We start from the raw sequence: 27,723 nt of genomic DNA, 5'->3' as shown, positions 1-27,723 counted from the left end.
ATGGAGCAAGGGCTCCAGATGGGCAGAGCATCGCCCCCTAGTTGGCTTGCTGGGTGGAACCTGGTCAGGGTGTATACGGGAGTCTGTCTCTGCCTCCCCTTCTCTCACTAAAAAAAAAAACAAACCCAAAAATTTAATTAAAAAAAAAGGATAATGAAATTAACTCAGTGTTTAGTGAGCATTTATTGATTCTCAGTCAGTGCACACAGGAGATGCGACCATCTGCTTCTCCACCTGTCCCCCTTCTTTCTTTCTCTCTCTCTCTCTGTCTCCCCTCCTGCAGTCATGGCTCATTCAAGCAAGTTGGCCCTGGGCACTGAGGATTGCACCACAGCCTCACCTCAGGGACTAAAATGGCTCAGTTGCCAAGCAACAGCCCTAGATGGGTAGAACATTGCCCAATAGGGGGGACTTGCTGGGTGAATCCTGGTCAGGGCACATGTGGGAGTCTGTCTTTCTGCCTCCCCACTTCTCAATAATAATAAAAAAAGAAGACAGAGTACTCATTCAGAAGACTTATTTCTATGAAAAACATTGTGGTAATGGTACACATTGATACCCATTAAAATACTACCCATTTACCATAGTTTTTCTCATGCTACTGAGAAAACGACCTCCACTTAAATGATCTTTGTATGGTCCAGGAGACTGGAAAGTGACAGTTGAAAGAAAATCTCTCTTTGACTTTTTATAACTGAAGATGTCTACAGAAAGAGCTCTGTGCAGTTGTTCATTTCCTTCTTTTCAGCCCATTAATCTATGGTTAAATCAAATTAACTTGATATCCTAATGTATTTTCTTTCCATCTTTTTGCAGCTGAAGGTCTGACAAACCTGAAGAACATGTGTTTACTTTGTTTGACACACCTGTCTGACATTGGGAAGGGAATGGATTACATAGTAAAGTCTTTGTCAGCCGAACCCTGTGACCTTGAAGAAATCCAGTTAGTCTCCTGCTGCCTGTCGGCAAATGCTGTGAAAACCCTAGGTAACTGTTGCCCGCATTCACTGAGGACAGTGTAAGAGAACATGTGATACTTTTACAGCAGTGCATGCTAAGTCTTTCAAGCAGAAATTCAATTTTTAGAGAAACTGGAAAAGATAATAAAGACTTCTAGGTAATATCTAGTCTATTTTTTAATGATTTTCTCCATGATTACAACAAAATGTATTATAGATGGATAATAGAAAACTTAAGAGTAACTGAAGATGTTATACTTTTAAGAGATGAAAAACAAAAAAGAAAGTATATGGTGCTTGAAAGTTGGCATATGTCCTGTTACATAATAACTGCTTAATATATATTCAGATTAATGGGTAAATAAATGATTGAGAAGCAGAGTGATCCTAGCCGATTGGCTCTGGGGATAGAGCATTGGCTCAGCATGCAGAAGTCCTGGGTTCAATTCCTAGTCAGGGCACACATGAGAAGTGACCATCTACTTCTCTTCCTCTTCATCTCCTCTCTCTTCTCCTCAATTGGTTTGAGCTTTGGACTCAGGTGCTGAGGATAGCTCAGTTGATTCAAGCATTGGCCCCAGATGCGGGTTGCTGGGTGGACCTTGGTCAGGGCACATGCAGAAATCTGTCTATTTCCCCTCCTCTCAAAGAGAGAGAGAGAGAAAGAGAAAGAGAAACAGAGACAGGGGGATTTCCTTAAGTGTTCTCAGGGCTTCCAGTTCTTACCCATCATTGTCCTGTTAAGATAGAGGTAATGTGCATTAATATAGGAGTTGAGTTTTTTTAGTTCCCAAAGAGTGCACATACCAAGTACGAAAAAACAGTTGCATATTGCTGAATAAATTGAATATGTTCAATTTATATATTTTATAAACTTAGATTTTTGGGAAAAAATGGTATAACCCCATTAAAAATAGAATATAAAACTGCTGAGAGTCTGTAAGAAGTACCAATATTGCTTATATGCTAACATGAACCAAAAGCTAGAGAAACCCAGCATTAGAAAGGCTAGAATAGCGCTGGGAGTGTGAGAAAGACGGGCACACACCCTTCTCCACCTGTGACTGGGAAGAGATGGGTTTAGAACTAACTGCTCCCTTTATAAGGGAAGTTCATAGGTTTTTATTTTGTTTTATTTTATTTTTTTTATTTTTAAATCATTTTTTCTTTTAAAAAATATTTATAGACTTTTAGAGAGACAGTGAGAGAGAGCAAGGGAGGTCAAGAGAGAGACAGAGAGAAAAGTTGACCTATTGTTCCACTCATCCATGCATTCATTGGTTGCTTCTTGTATATGACCCAACCACGGATCGAACCCTCAACTCTGACATATCGGGATGACGTTCTAACCAATTGAGCTACTTGGATAGGGCCTTGTTTTTTATTTTCCCATTACAGTTAACATACATTATTATATATTAGTTTCAACTATACACCCCAGGGATTCGCTTTACATAACTTGACACTATATATAATTATTAGAATATTATTGTTCGATCCCTAGTCAGAGCACATACAAGAACAGATCAATGTTTCTGTCTCCGTCTTTTTCCCTTCCTGTCTCTAATATCAATAAAGTCTTTTAAAAAAGAATATTATTGACTGCAACTCTAAGCTATAGTTTACACCCCCATTATTATTCTATAACAACCGATTTACACATCTTAATCCCTTCCCCTTTTTCACCCATCCCCCAACCAGTCTCTGATCTGGCAACTGTCAAAACGTTCTCTGCATCTATGAATCTGTTTCTATTCTGCTTGTTCTATTTTGTTTTTTAGATTCAATTGTTAATAGGTATGTATTTATCTTATTGTTCATTTTTTAGTCTTCTTCTTAAAGAAAACCTTTTAACACAGCGGTTCTCAACCTGTGGGTCGCAACCCCGGCGGGGGTCGAACGACCAAAACACAGGGGTTGCCTAAAGCCATCGGAAATACATATTTTATTTAAAAATGTATTGTATCATAAATATGTATTTTCTGATGGCTTTAGGCGACCCTTGTGTTTTGGTTGTTCGACCCCCGCCGGGGTCACGACCCACAGGTTGAGAACCGCTGCTTTAACACTTCATATAATACTGGTTTAGTGGTGATGAACTCCTTTAGCTTTTTCTTGTCTGGGAAGCTCTTTATCTGTCCTTTGACTCAAAATGATACCTTTGCTGGGTAGAGTATTCTTGGTTTTAGGTCCTTGCTTTTCATCACTTTGAATATTTCTTGCCACTCCCTTCTGGCCTGCAAAGTTTCTGTTGAGAAATCAGCCGACAGTCTTATGGGAATTCCTTTGCAGGTAGGTAACTACTTTTCTCTTGCTGCTTTTAAGAGTCTCTCTTTGCTTTTAACATTTTACTTATGATGTGTCTTGGTGTGGGCTTCTTTGGGTTCACCTTATGTGGGACTTTCTGGGCTTCCTGGACTTGTATGTCTATTTCTTTCACCAGGTTAGGAAAGTTTTCTATCATTTTTTCAAATAGGTTTTTAATTTCTTGCTCTCTCTCTCCTCCCTATAGTGCCCTCATAGTGCAAATGTTGGTACAGTTGAATTTGTACCAGAGGCTCCTTATACTGTTCTCATTTTGGGGGTGTTATTTTTTTCATATTACTGTCTTGATTGGGTGTTTTATGTTTCCTTATATTCCAAATCAATGTTTTGATTCTTGGCTTTATCTACTTACTTTATCTACTCAGATGCCCTATAAATTATTCTTCATTTCAGTTAATGTCCACTTCATTTCTGACTGGTCCTTTTTCAAGTTGTTGAGGTTCTAAGTTCATTGAACATCCTTATAATTAGTGTTTTGAACTCTGTATCTAGTAGATTTCTTGCCTCCACTTTGTTTAGTTATTTTTCTATAGTTTTGTTCTGTTCTTTCAATTGGGACATGTTTCTTTGTCTCCTCATTTTTGCAGCCTCCCTGTGTTTGTTTCTATGTATGAAATAGAGCTGCTATGTCTTCCAGGCTTGACAGAGTGGTTTAATGTAGTAAGTGTTCTGTAGGGCCCAGTGGCATAGCCTCCCTGGTCACCCAAGCTGGGCACTCAAGGTATGCACCCTGTGTGGGCTCTGTATACCCTCTTCCTATAGTTGAGCCTTGGTTGCTGTTGGCATGTCAGTGGGCACGGCTTGCCTCCAGGCCGACCAGCTGAAAGGACTGGCAGCAACCACAGGCCACCAGGGAGGAACAGCTGTGCTGGGGCCCTTCCCGACAGAGCAGGAATTATTTCATCGAGGCTTTGTGCCCACTGAATCTACCCATTGAGTATGTCACTTGTGGAGGTTGTTGGGCGGTGGTACTTTGACGTGGTCTGAAGCTGTCCACTGGGTGCACTGGCTCTGGAGCCTCCTGGGAGGTTGCAGGCCAAGGTTAGCTGCTACCTATGCCCTGCTTGGAGCTACCCAGCATGAGCTACAAAGCAAACTGCAGATGACTGGTACTTGCTCTGAGCTTGGAGGTGCCAAGGCAAAGCCAAGCTGTGAACCAAGGCTGGCTGCTGCTAGTGGCTGGCCTTGGACTACTTAGCAAGTGATACAGAGGATGATGAGGCCAGATACTGTTTGTTTGAGAGATTTTTAGGAAAGTCTGAAGCTTCAGCCAAGACAGGCCATACGTGTGGAAAGGCCACTGGAAACAGCTTGGGTGGACCACAAAGTTGGGTGGGGCTGGTCTCAGGAAATCACCAGAGTAGGGCTAACAGTATTTAGTCGGGTTGATGGAGATTCAGATATGGTGACGCTTGCTGGCTCTGTAGGGAGCAGGGGAGGAGGTGGGGAGGGGTCTCATAAAAGGGACAATGGCCTCTGCCAGCACTTCTGTCTAGGAGAAAACTGCCCCCCAGCCCTCATCCTGATGCTGGAAATTCAGTTCCACCCCATATGTCCCTGGTGTCTTTCTTTCTTTTTTTTTTTTTTTTAAGATTTTATTCATTTATATTAGAGAGGGGGAAAGAGAGAGAGAAGAGGGGAGGAGCAGGAAGCATCAACTCCCACATGTGCCCTGACCAGGCAAGCCCAGGGTTTCGAACCGGAGACCTCAGTGTTACAGGTCAATGCTCCATCCACTGCGCCACCACAGGTCAGGCCTGTCCCTGGTGTCTTTTAAGCTAATGTCCCAGCAATGGAGCTCAGAGGGAGTAAATCAGAGTAAATCTGTTCATGGGCCCTTTAAGAGAAAGTGCCTGGGACTCCTGCAGCCTTCTATTTCCCTCAGCCTCCATTTCTGCTGGTTTTTATGCCAGAATTTATGGGGACTTCTTTCCTGGCACTGGAACCCTGGGCTGAGGGTCCTAGTGTGGGTCTGGGACCCTTTGCTCCTCCGGGGTATTTCTACAGGGGAGATATCCCTTCCAATCTTTACCTACCACACATGGGTATTGGTCTACCCTGTTCCATGTCTCTGCCCCTCCCATCATTTTTGATATGGCTTCTTCTTTAATTCCCTCTTGTAGGACTTCCATTCAACCAAATTTCAGGTGGCTCTGAATGATAGTTGTCCTGTAGTTTAGTTGTAACTTTGATGTAGTTGTGGGCGGAGGCAAGTACTGTGTTTACCTAAGCTGCCATCTTGAATAGAAGACCCCATAGGTTTATTTTAAAGCACCAAACTCCAGAAAATATTTACTTTAAGAAAAGGATTCATATAATTAAAATTAATAATTGGTAACTTTATAACAAGAGTATATATTCATGCAAAATGAATAATTCCTTTAAAGGAGATTTTTCTAATCAGTATTGATAGGAAAATCTTCAGTGGATTAAGCAACCATAATAATAAAGGTGTCCCCACAATCAGAAAATAGAGTATTCCTATGAAATCCTTCATAAGCTAAAAGGCATTAAGCAAATAAGCAATTACTATTAATTTTCATGGAAAATTTTTTGAGCATTCCCAGACCCCAATAATAACCTCTCTTTGGCTTTTCTTAATACCTCACACTTGTTAGCAGATGCACAATAAATTAATAAAATGCTTAAAGCCCTGGCCGGTTAGCTCAGCGGTAGAGAGTTGGCTGGCGTGTGGAAGTCTCAGGTTCAATTCCCGGCCAGGGCACACAGGAGAAGTGCCCATCTGCTTCTCCACCCCTCCCCATCTCCTTCCTCTCTATCTCCCTCTTCCCCTTCCGCAGCCAAGGCTCCACTGGAGCAAAGTTGGCCCGGTGACTGAGGATGGCTCCATGGCCTTTGTCTCAGGAGCTAGAATGGCTCCGATTGCAGTGCAGTGGAGCAACCCCCCAGAGGGGCAGAGTATCGTCCCCTGGTGGGCATGCCTGGTAGTTCCCGGTTGGGCACATGCAGGAGTCTGTGCTGCTCCACCCCCTTCTCACTTCGGAAAAATACAAAAAAAAAAACAAAACATGCTCAAATGCTCACAAACACAGTTCAAAGCTCAGCAGCTTGGTGCTGAGATGCGGAGCATGATTCCTGGGGAAAGAACTTGGCTGGGCCACTCTGGCTGCTTCTATAAGGCTCCCTGCAAAACAAACGCTGAACACTATTTTTGCTTTTCACCTTTTTTTGCAAAAGTAAAAGTCTTCTTTGGATTTCTTTCAGTTAGCAAAAACAGCTACTAAAGTAGGTCTTTTGTAAAAGTGAAGTGGTGTTAGTAAATTTTGGAAATGAGTTGAATATGTACCCCTCTCTTTAGTGAAGAAAAGAATGAAGCAGTTCTTAGCGAGAATGATGATGTTTTGTGACTAATGTCCTTATTAAGTTTTTATTATTAACGTCACAGCTATAACATTAACATAAGCATCTAAACGGAAATACACAAAGAACAGATCGTCTCATCTGTTTTTTGTTCCTTTGTTTCTCCTGCATAATAAGAGCATTTAATTGGAAGCAACCTCACCATTCATCTAGTTCAACTTCCTCATTCTAAAGATGACAACACTGAGGCTTAGAGAAAAGGAGTGAGTTTCCCTTAATGACACAACAATTATATTCTATGCTGCTCTAGGGTTTGTGTGAGCTAAAGTTGATTAGTTAGAACTTAGGACCAGAAAATATCTGTTCATTTGGTCACAGTCATGGGAGTTGGGGGGTAAACCTATCCAGATTCTTCTGGGAATAATTAATGAAACCAAGTAATGATTTGTATACTATCAACAAAGATGACAAGGGATCAGAATTTTTATAAGAATATTTTTTAAAAAAGTCATCCCACTTGTTCAGTAAAGATTCTTTTTTTTTTTTTTTTTTACAGAGGCAGAGATAGACAGGGACAGACAGACAGGAACGGAGAGAGATGAGAAGCATCAATCATCAGTTTCTTGTTGCGCGTTGCGACTTCTTAGTTGTTCATTGATTGCTTTCTCACATGTGCCTTGACCGCGGGCCTTCAGCAGACCGAGTAACCCCTTGCTGGAGCCAGCAACCTTGGGTCTAAGCTGGTGAGCTCTTTGCTCAAGCCAGATGAGTCCGTGCTCAAGCTGGCGACCTCGGGGTCTCGAACCTGGGTCCTTCCGCATCACAGTCCGACGCTCTATCCACTGCGCCACCACCTGGTCAGGCTATAAGAATATTTTTAAAACAACTCTTTTATTGATTTTAGAGAGAGGAGAAAGAGAGAGAGAGAGAGAGAGAAGAGAAATGTGGGGTGGTGAGTGGGAAGCATGAACTTGTAGTTACTTTCCCATATGTACCTTGACTGGGCAAGCCCAGGGTCCCAAACCTCCAGGTTGACACCCTATCCACTGCGCCATCACAGGTCAGGCATAAGGATATTTTAAAATGCATATATAACACTCTGACTTTTTTTTTTATTAAAATTTTTTCCAGCTCAGAATCTTCACAATTTGGCCAAACTAAGCATTCTTGATTTATCTGAAAATCACCTGGAAAAGGATGGACATGAAGCTCTTCATGAACTGAGTAAGAATGGCAATTTTGCCTTATTAAATACACCTTAAGGAAGTCATGTAGCCCTTTCTTAAACTGTCCTTAAGGAACACAAGCCCATGGTTTTTGAGTCACCAGTTTTCACATGATCATTGCATCTGAGGCTTCCACCTGCTTGTCTCCACCGAGGGTGTCGGTGTCTGCGAGTAGGTGATGTTTAAGGCAAATTGGCTTAAGGAGTCAGTAATAAGCCTTTTTTTTTTTTTTTTTTTACAGAGACAGAGAGAGAGTCACAGAGAGGGATAGACAGGGACAGACAAAAACGGAGAGAGATGAGAAGCATCAATCATCAGTTTTTCGTTGCGACACCTTAGTTGTTCATTGATTGCTTTCTCACATGTGCCTTGACCGCAGGCCTTCAGCAGACCGAGTAACCCCTTGCTCGAGCCAGCGACCTTGGGTCCAAGCTGGTAAGCTTTTTGCTCAAACCAGATGAGCCCGCACTCAAGCTGGCGACCTTGGAGTCTCGAACCTGGGTCCTCCGCATCCCAGTTCTACACTCTATCCACTGTGCCACCGCCTGGTCAGGCAGTAATAAGACTTTCAATGTGTGATAATGATATTGTGATTATGTTTAATAAACTGATACTTATTTTCTGAGATCTGCTTCGAAATAATTCAGAAGGGAACGAATTTGATGAGGATAAAGCAAGATTGTCCATGATTTGATGTTTGTTGGAAATTGACTTATTAGTATGCACAGTTTCACTATCTTGCATAATGTTTGCATAGTCTTGAACACTCTCCATAAAATACTAATCAAAAAACAAGTCAATTCTCATTGCACATTGAGTATGCTTCAGAGAGAAAGACCATTCTGTCTCCCATATCCCTTCATCTTTCATCAGTTTTGAGATGGATCCAATTCCTGAACTGGTCTTTGGTTCTTCAAGTTGACAGGCTGCACATCCTGGAACAGCTAACTGTGCTGATGCTGCCCTGGTGGAGTGATGTACGAGTCAGCCTGATCAGGCTGTTGGAACAGCTGCAGGGGGCCCCACGACTCGTCAAACTTGGGCTGAAAAACTGGAGACTCACAGATGCAGAGATTAGAATTCTAGGTAGGTATACACACAGAACCAAGAGAAAAGAAGTTGCCCCTAACAAAGTGTTTTTTGTTTTGTTTTGTTTTTTGTTTTTTTTAAGTGAGAGGAGGAGAGACAGAGAGACAGACTCCTACATGTGCCCTGACTGGGATCCATCCAGCAAACACCCCCCCCCCAAACCCCTATCTGGGGCTGATGTTCAAATCAACTGAGCTATTTTTAGAGCCTGAGGCTGACACTTGGACCAACCAAGCTATTTGCTACCCTCAGTGCCTGGGGCCAACATTTGAACCTATTGAGCCACTGGCAAGGGGGAAAGAGAGAGAGAAAAGAGGGAGAGGGAAGGGAAGAGAAGCAGATGGTTGCCTTTCATGTGTGCCCTGACCGGGGATCAAACCCAGGATATCCATACACCAGGCTGACATTCTACCCACTGTATAACTGACCAGGGCCCAACAAAGTTCTTAAGTTCACTTTTTCCTTCCTTCCTTCCTTCCTTCCTTCCTTCCTTCCTTCCTTCCTTCCTTCCTTCCTTCCTTCTTTCCTTCCTTTATTTCTTCTTCTTTGCCTTTATTTTTTTTGCTCCTCTTTCTTATAGAAATATAATGAGAGTTCACATATGTGAAGAAGTAAAATGATTTAAAACATGGCCTAGGCCCTGGCTGGTTGGCTCAGCAGTAGAGCGTCGGCACAGAGTGTGGAAGTCCACGGTTCGATTCCCGGTCAGTGTACACAGGAGAAGAGCCCATCTGCTTCTTCACCCTTCCCTCTCTCCTTTCTCTCTGTCTCTCTCTTCCCCTTCCACAGCCAAGGTTCCATTGGAGCAAAAAGTTGGCCCGGGTGCTGAGGATGGCTCCCATGGCCTCTGCCTCAGGTGCTAGAATGGCTCCGGCCACAACGGAGCAATGCCCCAGATGAGCAAAGCATTGCCCCCAGGTGGGCATGCCAGGTGTATCCCAGTCAGGCGCATGCAAGAGTCTGTCTGACTGCCTCCCCTCTTCTAACTTTGGGAAAATACCAAACAAAAATAAAACACTGGCCTGCCTAAAGCTTTTTAAGCATTTCATCTATAGTATTAAAGGTAAAACATTCATAATATTTGACAAGGTGTGTTATGTAGAAATTACTGTCTCTAGCCTTGACTGTCTGAGGCTCAGCAGTGCCTCTCCAATCTTGGGAAATATTTTTAAGTCACCTATTGGGTGTTCAAAACATATAAAGGTAAGAGCAACTTTGTCTAAAAGGGGTCACAGAAGTAGCTGTGATATAATCCCAGGAATGAGTCAAGATAAGTAAATGACTGAGGATACCACCGGCATCAGGTAGTTAATGAAGGAGCCTCATGCTATCTGTATTAGTTATCAATTTCTGTGTAACAGATCACCTCATATCTTAATACAACTGCAGACATTATTTCACAGTTTCTGTAAGTCAGGAATTTGGGAGCAGGTTTAGCTCGGTGGTCCTGGCTTAGGCTCTGTCATGAATTGCAGTCCAGATGTTGGCTGCAGCTGCTAGAGAATATGCTTCGAAGGAGGCTGGCTCCTCAGTAGGTTGGCAGGTTACTGCTGGCTGCTGATTGGAGGCCTCAGTTTCCCACCCAGGACTTCTCCATAGGCTGCTTACATGTCTTCACAACATAATATCTTACTTCTCCCAGAGCAAGAGATCCAAGAGAGAACCAGTTGGAAGCTGCTATGTCTTTTATGATCTAGTCTTGGAAGGTCATTTCTGCTGTATCCTATTAATTACCCAGGTTAGCCCTATCCAATGTGGAAGGGGACAACACAGGGAGTGAATTCTAGAAGGTGAGGATCATTGGAGTCATCTCTAAGGCTACTGTATCATCTATGGCAGAGGATTGGTAAAAACAGCCTCAACTGCTGTCTTCATTTCCCGCAAAGATGTATTTGTAGTGTAGTATATTCAGTGTACACGTCTGTGGCACTAAGTACATTCACATTCTTGTGAAACCACCATCATCACCCAGCTCCAGAACTTTTTCATCCTCACTAACTAAAACTCTATACCAGGGGTCCCCAAACTACGGCCCCCTGAGGCCATTTATCCGGCCCCTGCCGCACTTCCGGAAGGAGCACTTCTTTCACTGGTGGTCAGTGAGAGGAGCATAGTCCCTTTGAAATACTGGTCAGTTTGTTGATTTAAATTTACTTGTTCTTTATTTTAAATATTGTATTTGTTCCCGTTTTGTTTTTTTTACTTTAAAATAAGATATGTGCAGTGTGCATAGGGATTTGTTCATAGTTTTTTTTATAGTCCAGCCCTCCAACGGTCTGAGGGACAATGAACTGACCCCCTGTGTAAAAAGTTTGGGGACCCCTGCTCTATACCCATTAAACACTAACTCCTTAAAGGCTCTTTAGAGATGTGTATGAATCTACTGAAGTCCTTAAGCTGCCCAAGGGTTTGCTTTCCCTAAGAGTGCTTCAAATTTTCTTTCCTTCCCATAATTCCTAGCTCCACTTTCATCTCCTCCACCTACTCCCTAAACCCATCGAATCATATCATCCTGGGTATCATTCTTTCAGGCCCTTCCTCTATTCTGGGTGATATTGGAGGCAGGTGGCTTCTGTGACAGACTAGTTGGCTAATAAATAATCTGACTCAGGTAACCTCATACTGTGAGTTGGAAAGGATGTATCTTTTCAAAGAGGCCATAGGGGAGTGTGTTGAATTAGAATTACATGTGAGGGAGGTATTTTTAGGAAGAGATTCTTTACCATCTTTCAAATATTTAAATAAGTAGCTGCCTAAACTATTGTACTTACTTCTGAAGCTGGCCTTTGAGACCAGAGAAGGAGATGGTGTGTTTAATGAAATAAGAACCGAGCTAGGTGATAATCTGCCAGTTGATTTTAATTATCTAGTGCCTTATTTCCTCCATATGTAAATGAGAAAAATAAGCATAACAGAAGGCAGCCGACTCTTGGAAATTTAGCTGTAGCATTGTCCCCTACAATGCAAGTCAGTAAAAAGAAAAAGACAATGAACTAATCAATAGTAGTAACTTATCCTCAAAGTCTTTTAAAAGAGAATTTGAGAAATTATCATTATATCCCCAAAAAAGGAAACAATATTATCCTGGTTTTATAAAGATGCAGAGACAGAAGAAGGCTGTGATACTAAGCAGGGGAAAGGGTTGGCTACAGAGAGGAAGCGCTGCTGAAGAGAGGAGAGCGTTTAGGTGCTAGCAGTGCTCCCCCCACCCCCCAGCCATTTCCTCACTTCCAGAGGTGTAAAGAGCAGTCTGCTTGGGCTTGAAGCTTAAGTTTAAGAGTGAGAGCCAAGCACTTTCTGCCTTCGTGGTCTCTAGCGAGGTGATGAGACCGCTGTGGGCCCCTTTATAGGCTCCATGTTTATGAAATGGTCATGTGCATTGGTTAGACAGACCTGCCCACTCCTTCCACTTGATAGATGTATGAATGACCTGTAGCAACTTAAAGTCTCTATGCCTCAGTTTGCTCATCTGTCAAATGAGGATAGCTATACTGTAATACAGGGGTCCCCAAACTTTTTACACAGGGGGCCAGTTCACCATCCCTCAGACCGTTGGAGGGCCAGACTATAAAAAAAAAACTATGAACAAATCCCTATGCACACTGCACATATCTTATTTTAAAGTAAAAAAACAAAACGGGAACAAATACAATATTTAAAATAAAGAACAAGTAAATTTAAATCAACAAACTGACCAGTATTTCAATGGGAACTATGGACCTGCTTTTGGCTAATGAGATGGTCAATGTCCGGTTCCATATTTGTCACTGCTAGCCATAACAAGTGATATGATGCGCTTCCGGAGCCCTGACGCATGCGCCCCGCGCCACCGGAAGTAGTACTGTACATGAGCTACACCGCGCTTTGCGGCGCTGCCACATATAGTACTCCAGGAGCACAGGATGCGGATGCCTTCTGTGCTCCTCCCACTGACCAGCAATGAAAGAGGTGCCTCTTCCGGAAGTGCATCAGGGGCCGAATAAATGGCCTCAGGGGGCCGCATGCAGCCCTTGGGCCTTAGTTTGGGGACCCCTGCTGTAATACTTACCACATTATTGGTTACTCTGCTAATCAGTAACTGAGCTAAACATATAAAGAAGTTCAACACTGACTCATTGATATGTTCAATAAATGATACTGTAATCGTGGCCTCTATGGGTTTCCAGGAGAACAAGATACTAAGGTTGTCTTTTTTATAAAGCTTCCTCAGCCTGAACTGTGGTGGGGCAGGGGATAAAGTGTTGATCTGGAATGCTGAGGTCACAGGTTTGAAACCTTGGGCTTGCCCAGTCAAGGCATATATGAGAATCAACTACTATGAGTTAATACTTCACACTACCCCCACCCCCATTTCTCTCTTTCTCTCAAATCAATAAATAAAACCTTAAAAAAAAAAAAAAAAGCTTCTTCAGCCTACAAAATGAAATAGAACCTGCTCATTTTTATTTATTTATTTATTTGTGCAGAGAAAAAGGGACAGGCAGGAGGGAAAGAGAGAGATGAGAAGCATCAGTTCTTCACTGCAGCACCTTAGTTATTCATTGATTGCTTTCTCATATGTACCTTGAATGGGGGGGGGGTGTCCAGATGAACCAGTGACCCTTTGCTCAAGCCAGTAACCCTGCGCTTAAGATAGTGAGCCTGCACTCAAGCTGGAGACCTTGGGGTTTCGAACCTGGGTCCTCTGCATCCCAGGCCAATGCTCTATCCACTGCACAACCGCCTGGTCAGGCCAACCTGTTCACTTTTGATGTGTAAGATCCTTCCTATAGGAGCTTCAGATCACCTTCTTCTGTACCTCTAATGACTGTCACGCCTCCCCACCTGCAAGAGGTTCCATCCTCATGGACCTCTTGGTGTTCCCTTAAAATACCTCTGTACATGCACTCCCAATGTCCTTCACCTCCTACAGTCCCTTTAAGACCTAACTTAAATGTCTCCTCGGGGAAATATTCTCCGTGCACTCCCTCTTCTGCACCTCCATGCGCAACCTTCATGTTTTCTTTCAGCCTCTTATCCAGAGTCTTTCCAACTATATTTTTGACTATGACCCACACTTAAAAATACATTTTATCTCATAATCTAAACCACACAGATATATACATTTTAAAAGTTTCACAAAAAAAGCCTGACCAGGCAGTGGCGCAGTGGATAGAGCGTCAGACTGGGATGCAGAGGACCCAGGTTTGAGACCCCGAGGCCGCAAGCTTGAGTGTGGGCTCAACTGGTTTGAACAAAGCTCACCAGCTTGGACCCAAGGTCGCTGGCTCCAGCAAGGGGTTGCTCGGTCTGCTGAAGGCCCGCAGTCAAGGCACATATGAGAAAGCAATCAATGAACAACTAAGGTGTTGCAGCGAAAAACTGACGATTGATGCTTCTCCTCTCTCTGCGTTCCTGTCAGTCAATCTCTCTCTCTGACTCTCACTCTGTCTCTGCTAAAAAAAAAAAGGTTTCACAAAAAAAGAAATTATGTGCATGATACACTTACTATCATTCTATCTTATTTTACTTAAAACAGATGTGGATCACAACCTATCAAATTTAACATTTATTTCCTGTTCCACTAAAGGAGGGGATACCCTGTAGCTAAGAAAAAACCACTGCCCTAATTCATATCCTGCCCAGGGTTTTAGCCTAGATACAGAGCTTCTGTTCCTATGGTCACGTCTGGCTCTGAATTTCTGAGCCCATGTGTCTCCTGGTCTGTGTCATCTCCCCCCTGCAGTGGCTCCTTTCTCTATTCTCCAAGCGATTCGGGTGCAGAAAACAGTCATTTGTCCTTAATTTCTACAAGAAGGCTCCAGTATAATTATGGATATAGCAGATTTACTGAGTGCTTGTGGGTAATTGTGAAAGGCAGGATTGCATGAGAGTTCCAAATGGCAGATTAATTACATTTAACATTGGCACTTCCACATCTTCAAAGAGATGCTTGGCCATTTCTGCCAATTCAGGCTCCAGCTGCCTGTTAATTGCCTTGGCCTCGTCCCAGCTCCATCTCTTACAGTTAGTTCCCCATGAAATTCTCCTGGCCCACAGCATCACCAGTTAATTTAGGTGATGACACTTAGTGATGGGTATGTGTGATGGGTGCAGTGTGTAATGAGAGACAGTCTCTAATTAAAGAAAGACAACCTAATGAGGTGCCACAAGAACAAGATGTAGATGTGAGGTATGAAATTAGACACCATGGTTGGCATGTTCTTCCCTGGAAAAACCCCAAGCCTGGATTGGCCTCAATATTCTACTTTTTCTGTACTTATGGTCAGGCTACGGAATAAACTCACACAACTTGGCAGATAGATGCACTAGAAGTTCATCGTGACAAATTTCAACAAAAATATTTAGAACCAAATGGTAAGAAAACCCTCTATATCAAACTGTGGCATCCAGCAAAAGCAAGGCTTGAATATAATTCTCATCACTTTAAGTATTTATATTAAAGATGAAAGGCTGCAAATTAATGGTTCTAAGAAGTCAGAAAAACAAGAGTAAAGCACAAGGTAGTAAACATAAAAGTCTAAGTGTACCTCATTTTATTGTGCTTTCCTTCACTGAGCTTCACAGATGGAGAGTTTTTTTTACAAATTGAAGGCCACACACTCCACCAGCAAAAAGATCACAACTCCCTTTACTGAGGTGGTCTGGAACCACACCCACAATATCTCTGTGGTATGCCTGTATCATCAATGAAACAGAAAACAAAAATAAAGATTAATAAAGCTTAAAATTGATTCTTTAAGAGTAACAGCCTGGCTAGGCACATATGACAAGGAATCAATCAATAAACAACTAAAGTGAAGCAACTATGAGTTAATACTTCTCGCTCCCCGTCCTCCTCTCTCTGTAAAATAAATAAAATCTTAAAAATAAACAAACAAACAAATAAATAAAAATATAAATAAAAAGAGTAACAGCCCTGGCTGGATAGCTCAGTTGGTTAGAGCTTCATGCTGAAGCACAGAGGTTGCCGGTTCGGTCTCTGATCAGGGCACATACAGAAAAGCTCAATATTACTGTCTCTCTCTCTTTCTCCCCCCCCTCTCGCTGAAAGCAATAAATAAAAGTAAAATCAATAAAAAGAGTAGCAAAATTGATAAAATCAAGCAAGACTGTTGGAAGGAAAAAAGAGCCACAATTTCATTAGTTAAAACGGAGACGCAAGAACGTTTGCAGTAGCTTTATGGAATATTGCCCCCAACTGGAAGCAACTGAGATGTCCTTCAATAGGTGAATGGCTGAACAAGTGTGGTGCAGCCACAGTAGTATATCATTGAGTGGTAAAAAGAAATGAGCTATCAAGCCATGAAAAGACATAGGGGAAACTTAAATCATATTGCTATGTGAAAACAGCAAGTCTTAAAGGCTACAAAATGTATGATTCCATTTACACAACATTCTGGAAAAGGTAAAACTATTGAGAGAGTTGAAAGCTCAATGGTTGTCAGGGGATTGGGAGGAAGGGAGAGAGAATTAAACAGATGCAGCTCAAGGAATTTTTTAAGGCAGTGGAACTATTCTGTGTGATAATGTAATTGTGCATAAGTGACACTATGCATTTGCTGAAACCCATAGAACTTGACAGCACAAAGAATAAACCTTAATGTATGTAAACTAAAAGAAATCAGGAGGTCTGGGAAACCCAAGGAGGAAATGCAGAATGCAAAACCATCTAACTATATTACAAACTATGAAACAATCTCACTGCAGGTGATGAAGGGGAAAGAAAATGACCTAAATAACTTTGGAAATGACCTGTAAAACTCAAGGCAAAATAAACTGTATATAAGCACTGTACTGTATCTGATAGTTATTTTTATTTTTATTTATTTATTCATTTTAGGGGGGGAGGGAGAGAGAGAGAGAGAGAGAAGGGGGGAGGAGCAGAAAGCTTCAACTCCCATTGTGCCTTGACCAGGCAAGACCAGGGTTTTGAACTGGCAACCTCAGCATTCCAGGTCAACGCTTTATCCACTGCGCCACCACAGGTCAGGCTGTATCTGATAGTTGTATACAGTGGGGTACAAGTTAACAATTCTGATACAATTATGCTGGAATCAAACAATTAAGAAAATAGATGGCAGATAGCAGAAGCCAGGTTTCTCAAAGTTGGGGTGGGAATTTATAGCAAGAGGAGGAGGCTACAATGATTCATAGTAATAAATTAGAATTGGAGACAGCAGTATGAACTCATCTCAAGTTTATCTCGATGTATAGATGGTTACATGTAGAAATATATATATATACTATATATATACACATATGTATGTGTGTGTATAGTATAAACAACCCTAATGTCCCTCACTATTGAATGGATAAGCTAAATGTGGTATATCCACACAATAGAGCATTACTGACCCATAAAAAGGAATGGGGTATTGGAACATGCTACAACATGGATGAACCTTGAAAATATCATACTAAATGAAAAAAACCAGGCCTGACCTGTGGTAGCGCAGTGGATAAAGTGTCAACCTGGAATGCTGAGGTCGCTGGTTCAAAACCCTGGGCTTGCCTGGTCAAGGCACAAATGGGAGTTCATGCTTCCTGCTCCTCCCCCCCCCTTTCTCTCTCTCTCTCTCTTCTTTCTCTCTCCTCTCTAAAAATGAATAAATTTTAAAAAATTTAAATGAAAACAACTAGTAACAAAAGACCACATGTGGTACAATAATGTTTATATTAAATGCCCCAAATAGGCAACTTTATAGTGAGAGAACATAATTTGTGGTTGCCAGGGTCTGGGGTGAGGGGTGAGGATTGGAGTGACTGCTGATGACTACTAAGTTTCTTTTTTGGGGTGATTAAAATGCACTGGACACTTTTCAAAAGGATTTAATTTACTTGATTCCTCTGTTGAAGTTGGCACTGAGCACGCCCTCCTTTTCAAAATGTTTTCTTGAGCCTAACCAGTGGTGGTGCAGTGGATACAGTGTTGACTTAGGATGCTGAGGTCACCAGCTTGAGTGCAGGGTTGCTGGCTTGAGTACAGAATCATTGATGTGGTCCCAATGTTGCTGGCTTGAGCCTAGAGATTGCTGGCTTTAAGCCCAAGGTCACTGACTTGAGCCCACAGGTTGCTGGCTTGAGCAAGGTGTCGTTGGCTCTGCTTGAGCCCCCCAGTCAAAGTCAAGGCACATACAAGAAGCAATCAATGAACAACTAAAGTGAAGCAATTACAAGTTGATGCTTCCCACTCTTCTCCCTCTTGAAAATAAAAAAGTTCTCTTGATTCCATGCTACCTTAGCTACTTCTCAGTCTCCTCTGCAACAGCAATTTCTTTACCCAGATATTAAATGCTCCCACTTTTCCTTAGAGCTTGGTCCTAGGCTCTCTGCTCCTCTTCCTCAGAAACTGCACTCAATCTTAGAGCTTCAGTTGTCATTTTAAAAAATTGTGACTCACAAAATTTTGTTTCTAGCCCATCAGCAATCTGGAACTTCCAGAAAGAAATTGTTACTAACTCAGGGATCTATGTCACCTGTTTTAATAAACCCCCCTCCCTTTTTTTCCTTTAAAAAAAAAATTATTTATTGACCTTACAGAGAGAGGAGAGAGACAAGAAAGAGGGATGGACAATGAGAAATATCAACTCATAGTTACTTCACTTTAGTTGTTCATTGATTGCTTGTTGTATGTGCCTTGACCAGGCAAACCCAGGGTTTTGAATTGGCAACCTCAACATTCCAGGTCACTGCACCACCAAAAAGAGAGTTGTCATGCCTGACCAGGCAGTGGTGCAGTGGATAGAGCATCGAACTGGGATGCAGAGGACCCAGGTTTGAGACCCCGAGGTCGCCAGCTTGAGGGCAGGCTCATCTGGTTTGAGCAAAGCTCACCAGCTTGGACCCAAGGTCGCTGGCTCGAGCAAGGGGTTACTCAGTCCGCTGAAAGCCCACGGTCAAGGCACATATGAGAAAGCAATCAATGAACAACTAAGGTGTCGCAATGTGCAATGAAAAACTAATAATTGATGCTTCTCATTTCTCCGCTCCTGTCTGTCCCTGTCTATCCCTCTCTCTCTCTCTGTCTCTGTAAAAAAAAAAAAAAAAAGAAAAGAAAAAAAGAAAAAAAGAGAGTTGTCACATCTGAAATCCATTATCTGGTTTGTTTTCAAAAATTAAAAAACAACAACAACAACAAAAAACAGCACTATCACAAGATCCTCAAGTTCTCTGGTAAATCCGGGACCCAATCATACTGCCACGTGGATCCTGATATTACATTTTTATTTTCCAAGTGCTCTTTCTTCTTTTCTAATTGTAATTGAACTTTTAAAAAATATAGCATCTTATTTTTGTAAGTCCAGTACCTTTTGGGGGTTCCTGAAAAATAAGTTTTTAAAGTTTATTTTTCCTGTTCCTAATGTTCCCTCATTTCTTGGGAGTTGTTTGACTTTTAGTCTGTCTTCCTTGTTGGAGGCTGTTCTCAAATGTCTAGTATTCCTGTACTATTTTCTTGACATTTTTTTTTATTCTTAAAATTTTATTGATTGATTTTAGAGAGAAAGGGAGAGAAAGAGGCAGAAACATCAATTTGTTGTTCCACTTATTTATCCATTCACTGCTTGATTCCTGTATGTGCACTGATCGGGGATCAAACCCGCAACCTTGGCATAGCAGGCCAACGTTCAACCAACTGGGCTACCCGGCCACGGTCAATGTCACAGGGTCCTCACTTCCCTGTGATCACCTCCAGCAAGCAGCCCCCCACACACACACACCCCTGCTGGGAGAATGCAGGTTTTCTGTACAGGTGGGATAAATGTTCTGAAAGGCTGTACTCAGGAATGAGCAAGTAGGCAAATGTTTCCAAACTACTTACAGGTTTCTAAAAAATGTTGCAGAAAATAAAAATCTTAAGATACATCCAGAAAATGTTTTTTAAAAAGTGGTTAAAGAGTTTTGTTTGAATATGACAAAATTATATAAGATAAAAGCTGTGTTTTCTCCAGGATGGGCATGAATCACTAAACATATCCATACCACCTTGAATGGTGAAATTGCATTAAAGTAATCGAACTTTGAAGAAGAAAAAAAAGGACCCAATGTCAATGTTCTCTTGACATTGCAGAGTGAGGCACAAGTTGATAAGAAGCTCTGTGCCTGAGAAAGGGGTTGACTTTTCAACTGCTTTGCTTCACTGTGGGGAGATCAGGAAAGAAAAATGGCTTTTTCTTTGGAGGGCCTTTTTCTTGGAGGCAGTTTGATTTCTCTGGAGAAAGATCCTTCCATTTCCTCCTGGAGCTTATAAACCCACTTGCCAGTATTCTAAGAACAAAGTGGGGTTGGAAGGCTTACTGCCTTCGTGTGCTTCCAGGTACCCTGGCCTTCCAACAGCCCTGCGCACACATCTAATTTATAATGTAGGTTTTTACATTATATTGCAAACCCAACAAGACAGAGACCGCATCTGTCCTCTTCACATACCCCCAGCCGGCACGGAAAAATATTTGCTGAGTAAAAACCTGTTAAGAGCTCTGGCAATACCAGACTTTTGTTTAGGATGCAGTCACCCTTCAAGGATCAGAATCCTCCTACCCAGAGCATGTGAGGTTCTGCCTGGCATTTGGATCCAGCCACTTCTCTTCTCTGTAGCGCACGTACAGCCCACAGCTCTGAATGTCATAGATTCCTTTTCTCTCAGGACCAGTCTGCTCACTGTGATGACAGAAACGCTGCAGATTAAATATACAAAATGCATGCCCTTGGATTATGGGTTATGTTGCTTGTTCTTGGTTCCTGTGCTTGCACACAATCGAATGATTTATCCAAGAAGCTCTATTACTGAGTTGATACCATTCTTAAACCTTAGTAGATAGCCTGTATAAATAGCTCACCCTCTGAGGGTGGAATGTGATTTAAATTCTTCCTTTTAAAGTAATTTTTGGGTGGTGAAATCTGGTCTGCTAGTCAAAGAGAAAAGAAGTTTCTCTTTGGGAAGGCCTTATGGACACTGACAATTAACATTTGACTGAGTGCATGCCATGCTGGGAAGCACAGGAGAAAGGCAGAGGCAGAAACCGTGAACATGACATAGGCGAGCTGGGAGAAAGCTACCTATAGGGAATAAATAAGGGCTCCTTATGAGGACGAAGGCAGGAGAAAGTGAAGCTCTATGTTTGAGTTACGATGGACACAGGCTAAGCTGGTATAACCAGAGACCCAACTACACCATGGCTTATAGAACTTATCTCCTTATCCTCTAACAATCCGAAGTGAGCAGTCCAGGCAGGTGGGGTGGCTTTGCTCTGTGCGGTCTACTTTTTAAATTTATTCCTCTAGTCCTTAAAGAGTTACCTTTGACTTCCTGGTCATGGCTAGGGATCGTCACCTTCCCTGTGTAGGAGGTACTTTAGAGTGCTCTGTTCTGCAAGGAATGGGGGAAGTTCCTGAAGAGTCTGGGGAGGGTTAAAATAAAAATCTCCAAACCCAAATCTTGAGATGCTTACTCAAATTTACAGTTAGGGACATTCCATACCCAAGAAACAGTGAGTAGTGTTTGCTTCTAAGAGGAAATGAGGCCCTAGTCAGGTGATTCAGTGAATAAAACGTGGAACAAGTGCACTAGAGGTTGGGAGTTCAATCCCCAGTCAGGACACGTTCAAGGAGAAATCAATCTGTACACAGCTAAACGGGATAAGAAAGTGAAACAGCTGATGCTTCTTTCTTTCTCCCGTACTTCCCACCTTTCTCAAATCAATGAAAAAACTAAAAAAGAAAAAAAAAAGGAAGAGGAAATGACCTAAGATAGCTAGAATTTGACTCCAGTTTTGAAAACAAGCACTATTTAATAGCACCTTGCATGCCTCAATTTTTAAGCAATTTTCCATTTCCTGGAACAGTCAGAAAAAGGGAAAAAATATATAATTCACTTATATTAGAAAATCAATATATAATACAATTCTAATTAAATCAATTATATGTTATAAATTATATTCACATTTTAATTATTTGTTATATAACTTTTTTTTTTTTTAATTGAAAGGCAGGGAGGCAGATAGACTCCAGCATGCGCCCTGACTGGGATTCACCTGATAAGCCCCCTACATGGCGATGCTCTGCCCATCAGGAGCCACTGCTCTGTTGTTTGGGCAACCTAGACATGTTAGTGTCTTAAGTGAGGCCATGGAGCCATACTCAGAATCCAGGGCCAACTTGCTAGAACCATTAGAGCCATGGCTGTGGGAGGACAAGAGAGAAAGTGAGAAGGGGGGGGTGATACAGAAGCAGATGGTGCCCTGACTGGGAATTGAACCCAGGACTTCCACACCCCGGGCCAATGCTCTACCACTGATCAAACTGGCCAGGGCCATTAACTATTTGTTATGAATTAATTATAATTACATTAATTATACTGATTAAATACTAATTACTATTTATCAGATTCCCTTACACAAATTTATGAATAATATAATTTATAAATACAATGGACCAGATGATTATTGCCCTATCTATAGAGAATTTCTAAAGCAAAGCCATGGTCCAAAGATTGCCATTTGTCTTTAAAAAACTGTTTTGCTTCCAACTAAAAGACTGATTTCTATTTTTTTACCAGGTGCATTTTTTGAAAAAAACCCTCTGAAAAACTTCCAGCATCTGGATTTGGCAGGACACAGTGTGAGCAGTGATGGATGGCTTACCTTCATGGGTGTATTTAAAAATCTTAAGCAATTAGTGTTTTTTGACTTCAGTACTCCAAGATTTTTACCCGATGCAGCATTAGTCAGAAAACTTGGCCATGTGTTATCTAAGCTAACTTTTTTGCAAGAAGCTAGGCTTGTTGGGTGGCAATTTGATGATGATGATGTCAGTGTTATTAAAGGTGCTTTTAAACTAGTAACTGCTTAAATAAACAGAGCCCTGAGCCCTTGAAAGCTCTGGGGATTCCATTATTTTCAGCCTGGTGATTTAAAATTTTTTGTTCATATAGTCCAAGAGTCTAGAAGTATATGGCTCTTTTATACACCTAAAAATTATCCATGTCAACAACTCACTTCTTCTAAACCTCCTCTTCCTTTACTGGTTTCAGGATGATGTGTGGCAGTATCACCTACTTAGCTGGTCTCTTGCATGGAAATCTGCTTTCTTAGTTTCATCATTCAGGAAAATGAGGCCATAGAGGAAAAAGTGGGAGGGAGTTTACTGCTGTGTCTCATCACTCCTACTATGATTATCAGCTACTTGAAGGGGACTGTTATGCAGCCTGGGTTCCCACAGTCCTAATAGCAGGTCACAAGAATTGATATAGTGTATGCATATTTGCTTAGTTCAGTGCCCGGCATGTACTAAATTCTCAACAAGTATTTGCTAAATATGAAATAATTAAATTACCAATAAATAGCTACCGAATAAAGAAACAAGCCAAAATTATTTAAAACCACAGAAAACTCCATGTCTGTCTTTTATTAAAAAAAGTTTAAATCAAACAATTTGGAATGTGAAAAGCCATTTCTTATACAAGAAGCAGATCAGACTCCCAAAAAGACTGGCATTCTTTAGTCAAGCAAAAAATAAAAATAAAAATAAAAAATAAATCGGCAGTTTATGAGCAGCTAAATCAGAGGCTTGAAATTCTGGTCCTCCCCAGTTGCTGATACATACCTGTAATTTCAACAGTGACTTCAGAGATCAAGGAAGAGATCAAAATGTACCCCATTCTTTCATATCTTATGGAAACTAAGGGTACTGTGTCCTAATCTTTTCTCCAACACCCTGAAAAAATAATCCTTTCCCACAAAGAAAGAAGTCTAAGAAAAACCTGTTTAAACAGATTTAAAGATTTATTCGAGGCACGTCTGAAATGAAACGCTAAATGGTGTCAGCGTGCAGTTTGCCCTCCATTCTCATGGCACCTCACATTAAAGGCTAGGATGTTGGTGTAGGGAACACATGGCCTGCATGTTGAGGTAGTCACTGGGAAGAAATTCTGAGCACAATATTCTGTTTAATAGTGGGCATAGTCTATAAATTTAGTCATAAAATTTTAGAGCTGACAGTTTACAGATCAACTAATTCATTCCCTACCCTAACTTTACAGATGAGAAAGCTCAAGGAAGTTAAATGCCTTGCCCGTGGTTACGAAACTACTTACATAGTGGCAATGTCGGGATTGGTATCCAAGCCTTTGTCTAGCAGTCCAATGTTTCTTCCATTACAAACTATGATTTCTCAAACAAGGTTAATCATAGTCCTGGGCCAAGTATTTAATCTGAACTTCCTCTTTTTTTGTCTACCTTCAAATAACTCTGGGGTGAGATTTACTAGTAGGATTACCACTTAAAGGCCTATATTGACCAAGTTTCTTGTTTTCAAATCCAGAAGCTGGCCAGAGCTTGGCAAATAAGACTTCTTTTTTTTTTTTTTTTTGGTACTTTTCTGAAGCTAGAAACGGGTCGAGACAGTCAGACAGCCTCCCACATGCGCCCGACCGGGATCCACCCGGCACGCCCACCAGGGGGCGACGCTCTGCCCATCAGGGGGCGATGCTCTGCCCCTCCCGGGCGTCGCTCTATTGCGACCAGAGCCACTCTAGCGCCTGGGGCAGAGGCCAAGGAGCCATCCCCAGCGCCCGGGCCATCTTTGCTCCAATGGAGCCTCGGCTGCAGGAGGGGAAGAGAGAGACAGAGAGGAAGGAGAGGGGGAAGGGTGGAGAAGCAGATGGGCGCTTCTCCTGTGTGCCCTGGCCGGGAATTGAACCCGGGACTTCTGCACGCCAGGCCAACGCTCTACCACTGAGCCAACCGGCCAGGGCCAATAAGACTTCTTTTTATAATAACGAGTGGACCAAAGTCACCAGCAGCTGTTGGCATTACTGAATTTCAGCAAGTAAAGCCAATTCCTTCAGAACCCACAGGCAAGTTCTCAAAATAGCGTAGGTGGGCATGAAAGCACCTTTGGTGAGACAACTGCACAGGTGTTGCTCCTGAATAGGTGTTGAGAAAGTAGGCATTTAACCTCACACAGAACTGTGTTCAGCACCTGGACACTTTAAAAATCCCATGGGGATAGAGAAGATGTGCATAGGGTGGCAGCACATACCTCTTAATCATCACTCAGTACATGACAGTTCTTCAGATTTCATGCATGACTCAAATTCACATTTAGATGAGGTCAATAGAGGAAAAATCGCCCTGTAATAGCAGACCAATAATAGGTATAGTAATAGTTAACAAACATAAGACAAAGGACAAGAAACAGCTTTCCTTATTACATTTTACAATTTCCTTTTCCCCAGCAGTCAACGTAGTGTAAACTATTTCTTCAGTAGGTCAAATGCCTGAAAAGGGTCACACATGGGAAGACAATGACCAACTCCTCACCAAGCAAAAGTATCTGCGACATGGTCACTTATGATTGTAGGACAGCTGCAGTTCAGCTTGATAGAGACGGCTTCTTAGATGTTTGTTATTCCACAGTGAGGACATAGGATTTGAAAGTGTTGTTCATATTTAAAAGTGGATGAGTTGATTGAAGAAACTGTTACAAATTCTACAAAAAACAAGTCTTCTCTAGATAGCTGGCTGATGGCTGGAAAAGTCACAAATCTCTAGGAGTTACTGGATTCGAGAAAAGTTAAATCCACTCTGAAAATTCCTTTTTAAAATACTAATCATAAAACTTATAATGAAAAAGAAACCTCATGGGTAATTTGTGACTGCTGCTTGTTATATTTTATAAGTAATACTGGCTACATTGGAAAGTCTTTAACATTTGCAGTTGGAAAAGAATTAGAAAATAAAATAATCTATATATTCTCATACTTCATCACAGATTAAAATTCACTACATTTGACAAAGCAAAACAAAGTACCGTAAATTAGAAACTGACTGTAGCAGATCTGAAAATACTGTATCCTATAATCTAAGGTCCATTAACTTTGGTAAAATTATATAATATAAACTCAACTTGATTATGCAACTTTGAAAAGATACCAAATCCAGTATTAGTATGGAATTTCATATATTTTGGTAACATATTTGATGTTTTTGTTAATGAGAAATTAAAAAGTCAACCAATAAAAAAGTGACAAAAATTCCATCATCATGTCAGTACCTGATTATACAATATGTAAGACAGAAACTGGGATTCTTTCATTGCACACCACCACAGGATTTGTACTCATTAAACAGAATAAAACACTTTGAGAACCATGATCTATTTACAAATGCATTGAAATTTTTAAATGACAAAAACTGGGTAGTAGAATACATTGCAAAATTTCTGATAAAACTGTTTGCTTTTACTTAGTAAGACATGATTCAGGAAGACCTCAAAGAAAAATGTAGCAATTAAGTTTGGAAAAGCTATAAAAGAGACATATTTTATATAGGATATTTTTTTCCTTTCCTAAAATGTGTATCATTATTCAAGAAACAGTTTTATAAATTTCACTGAAGAAAATATTCTATTTTTAATAATGCGATAGATCTACCCCATTAAGTGGTTCGCTTGTAAAGGTAATCTCATATCACACTGTAGTGAACCACAAAACCAAAGATAGCAAAATTCAAATTTAGAGAAATACACTTTCTAAAGGAAGCCTTTTTAAAGCCTACAACACTTAGAAGGTTCTCACTTCCATAGATACATTTTACAAAAATACAGTTTCATTGGTTTCATATAATGTGAACTAGCCTACTATTCTTTAACATTTATAATAAATGATTGAACAGTCAATGCAAAGTTGGATTACTAACGAAATCAGAAGTCAGAGTCAATATTCCTCATAAAATAAATTAAAGTACGTCATGGTCTTGGTTGTCCAATTCTATTGTTAGTTCCATATCTACTTGGTATATTTGTGAAACCAGTCCTGAATCCTTGGGTTGCTCCAATTCCTAGAGCTCCAAGTCCTTGATTAAGCATGTTGCTATAAGGTATGTGTCCATGATTATGACCCAAACCATAAGGCCTTGTTTGTGTGTTCAGAAGAATAACTGGGCTCACATTTTTTCCAGGGCTGTTAAATGAAAATTCTGGAGGTGGACTACTGGGTTTAGTTGGAGTTGATGTGACGAGATTCAACTCGTCAGTGCCCTTTAAAAGAGGCATTGGGATTATGTGATGATCTGAAAAATTTAGGACATTTGCTGCTACAGGCCCAGACAGTACGGCAGGCCTTATCCAGTCATCCTTGAAAATCTGAACAGTCAGTGTAGACACTAGAGTGTACAGCCTGTTGGTCACATGAGCAAGAACCATTTGTTCATTTGCATCTCGTCGAATTCTTACATGCACTGATCCAGCCTAAAACGGGCAAAATCATAAGAAAGACACTGCTTAGAATTACACTACTGAAAAGTCCATTAGAAATGAATATTTTATTTGAGTTTGTTGAAATAGTACTAGGTATTTAATACAAGAGAAAGCTTAATGTCTTGACATTCCTTAAAAACTACTTAGTAATGTTTATCAAGGTGAAGAGTTAAGTAATTTCTGACTCTTTAAATAAAACATGATCTTTTAAATATATATATAAAAGAAGGGAAATCCATGTAGGAGGAAGACAGGCATGTTATAACATAAGGCAGAATATAAATAAATAAAAAATGTAATAGAAGGTCAGAAAAGGGAGATATTAATTCAAATTGAGGAAGACATCAAGAAAAAATTATATTTGATCTAGGGTTGATGATTAAATGCAATTTCAAAAGGTGGAGACAGTCTTAGAAAATAGCCATTAAAATAGATGGCATGCTGTGAGCAACAATAAGCAATATCACTAATATGTAAAGAAGTACAAATATTTCAGGAAGCAGAAAAAGAATAAAAGAAAAGAAAGGACTAAAGGAAGAAAAAAGAAA

The 27,723-nt window shown here is 41.1% G+C and overlaps 2 protein-coding genes across 3 annotated transcripts in view; one reads left to right on the top strand and one right to left on the bottom strand.

The window, feature by feature from the left end:
- NLRC4 (NLR family CARD domain containing 4) overlaps positions 1-22,768 on the top strand; it is a 34,185-nt gene extending 11,417 nt beyond the window's left edge. The window contains exons 4-7 of the mRNA XM_066266856.1: positions 817-987; positions 7,737-7,829; positions 8,750-8,917; positions 22,476-22,768. Of these exons, the coding sequence (XP_066122953.1) occupies positions 817-987; positions 7,737-7,829; positions 8,750-8,917; positions 22,476-22,768 (725 nt within the window). The remainder of the gene's footprint in view (positions 1-816; positions 988-7,736; positions 7,830-8,749; positions 8,918-22,475) is intronic.
- Positions 22,769-23,287: 519 nt separating this feature from the next.
- The window catches only part of SLC30A6 (solute carrier family 30 member 6), a 56,196-nt gene continuing 51,760 nt past the window's right edge, over positions 23,288-27,723 (bottom strand). For both annotated transcript variants that reach the window (XM_066266857.1, XM_066266858.1), the window contains one exon: positions 23,288-27,166. In XM_066266857.1, the coding sequence (XP_066122954.1) occupies positions 26,666-27,166 (501 nt within the window). In that variant the 3' untranslated portion in view covers positions 23,288-26,665. The remainder of the gene's footprint in view (positions 27,167-27,723) is intronic.

This window comes from Saccopteryx bilineata, chromosome 3 (assembly GCF_036850765.1).
Source record: "Saccopteryx bilineata isolate mSacBil1 chromosome 3, mSacBil1_pri_phased_curated, whole genome shotgun sequence".
Taxonomy (NCBI): Eukaryota; Metazoa; Chordata; class Mammalia; order Chiroptera; family Emballonuridae; genus Saccopteryx; species Saccopteryx bilineata.
Note: the sequence above shows the minus strand (reverse complement) of the source record. Positions and strands in the feature narration are given on the sequence as shown.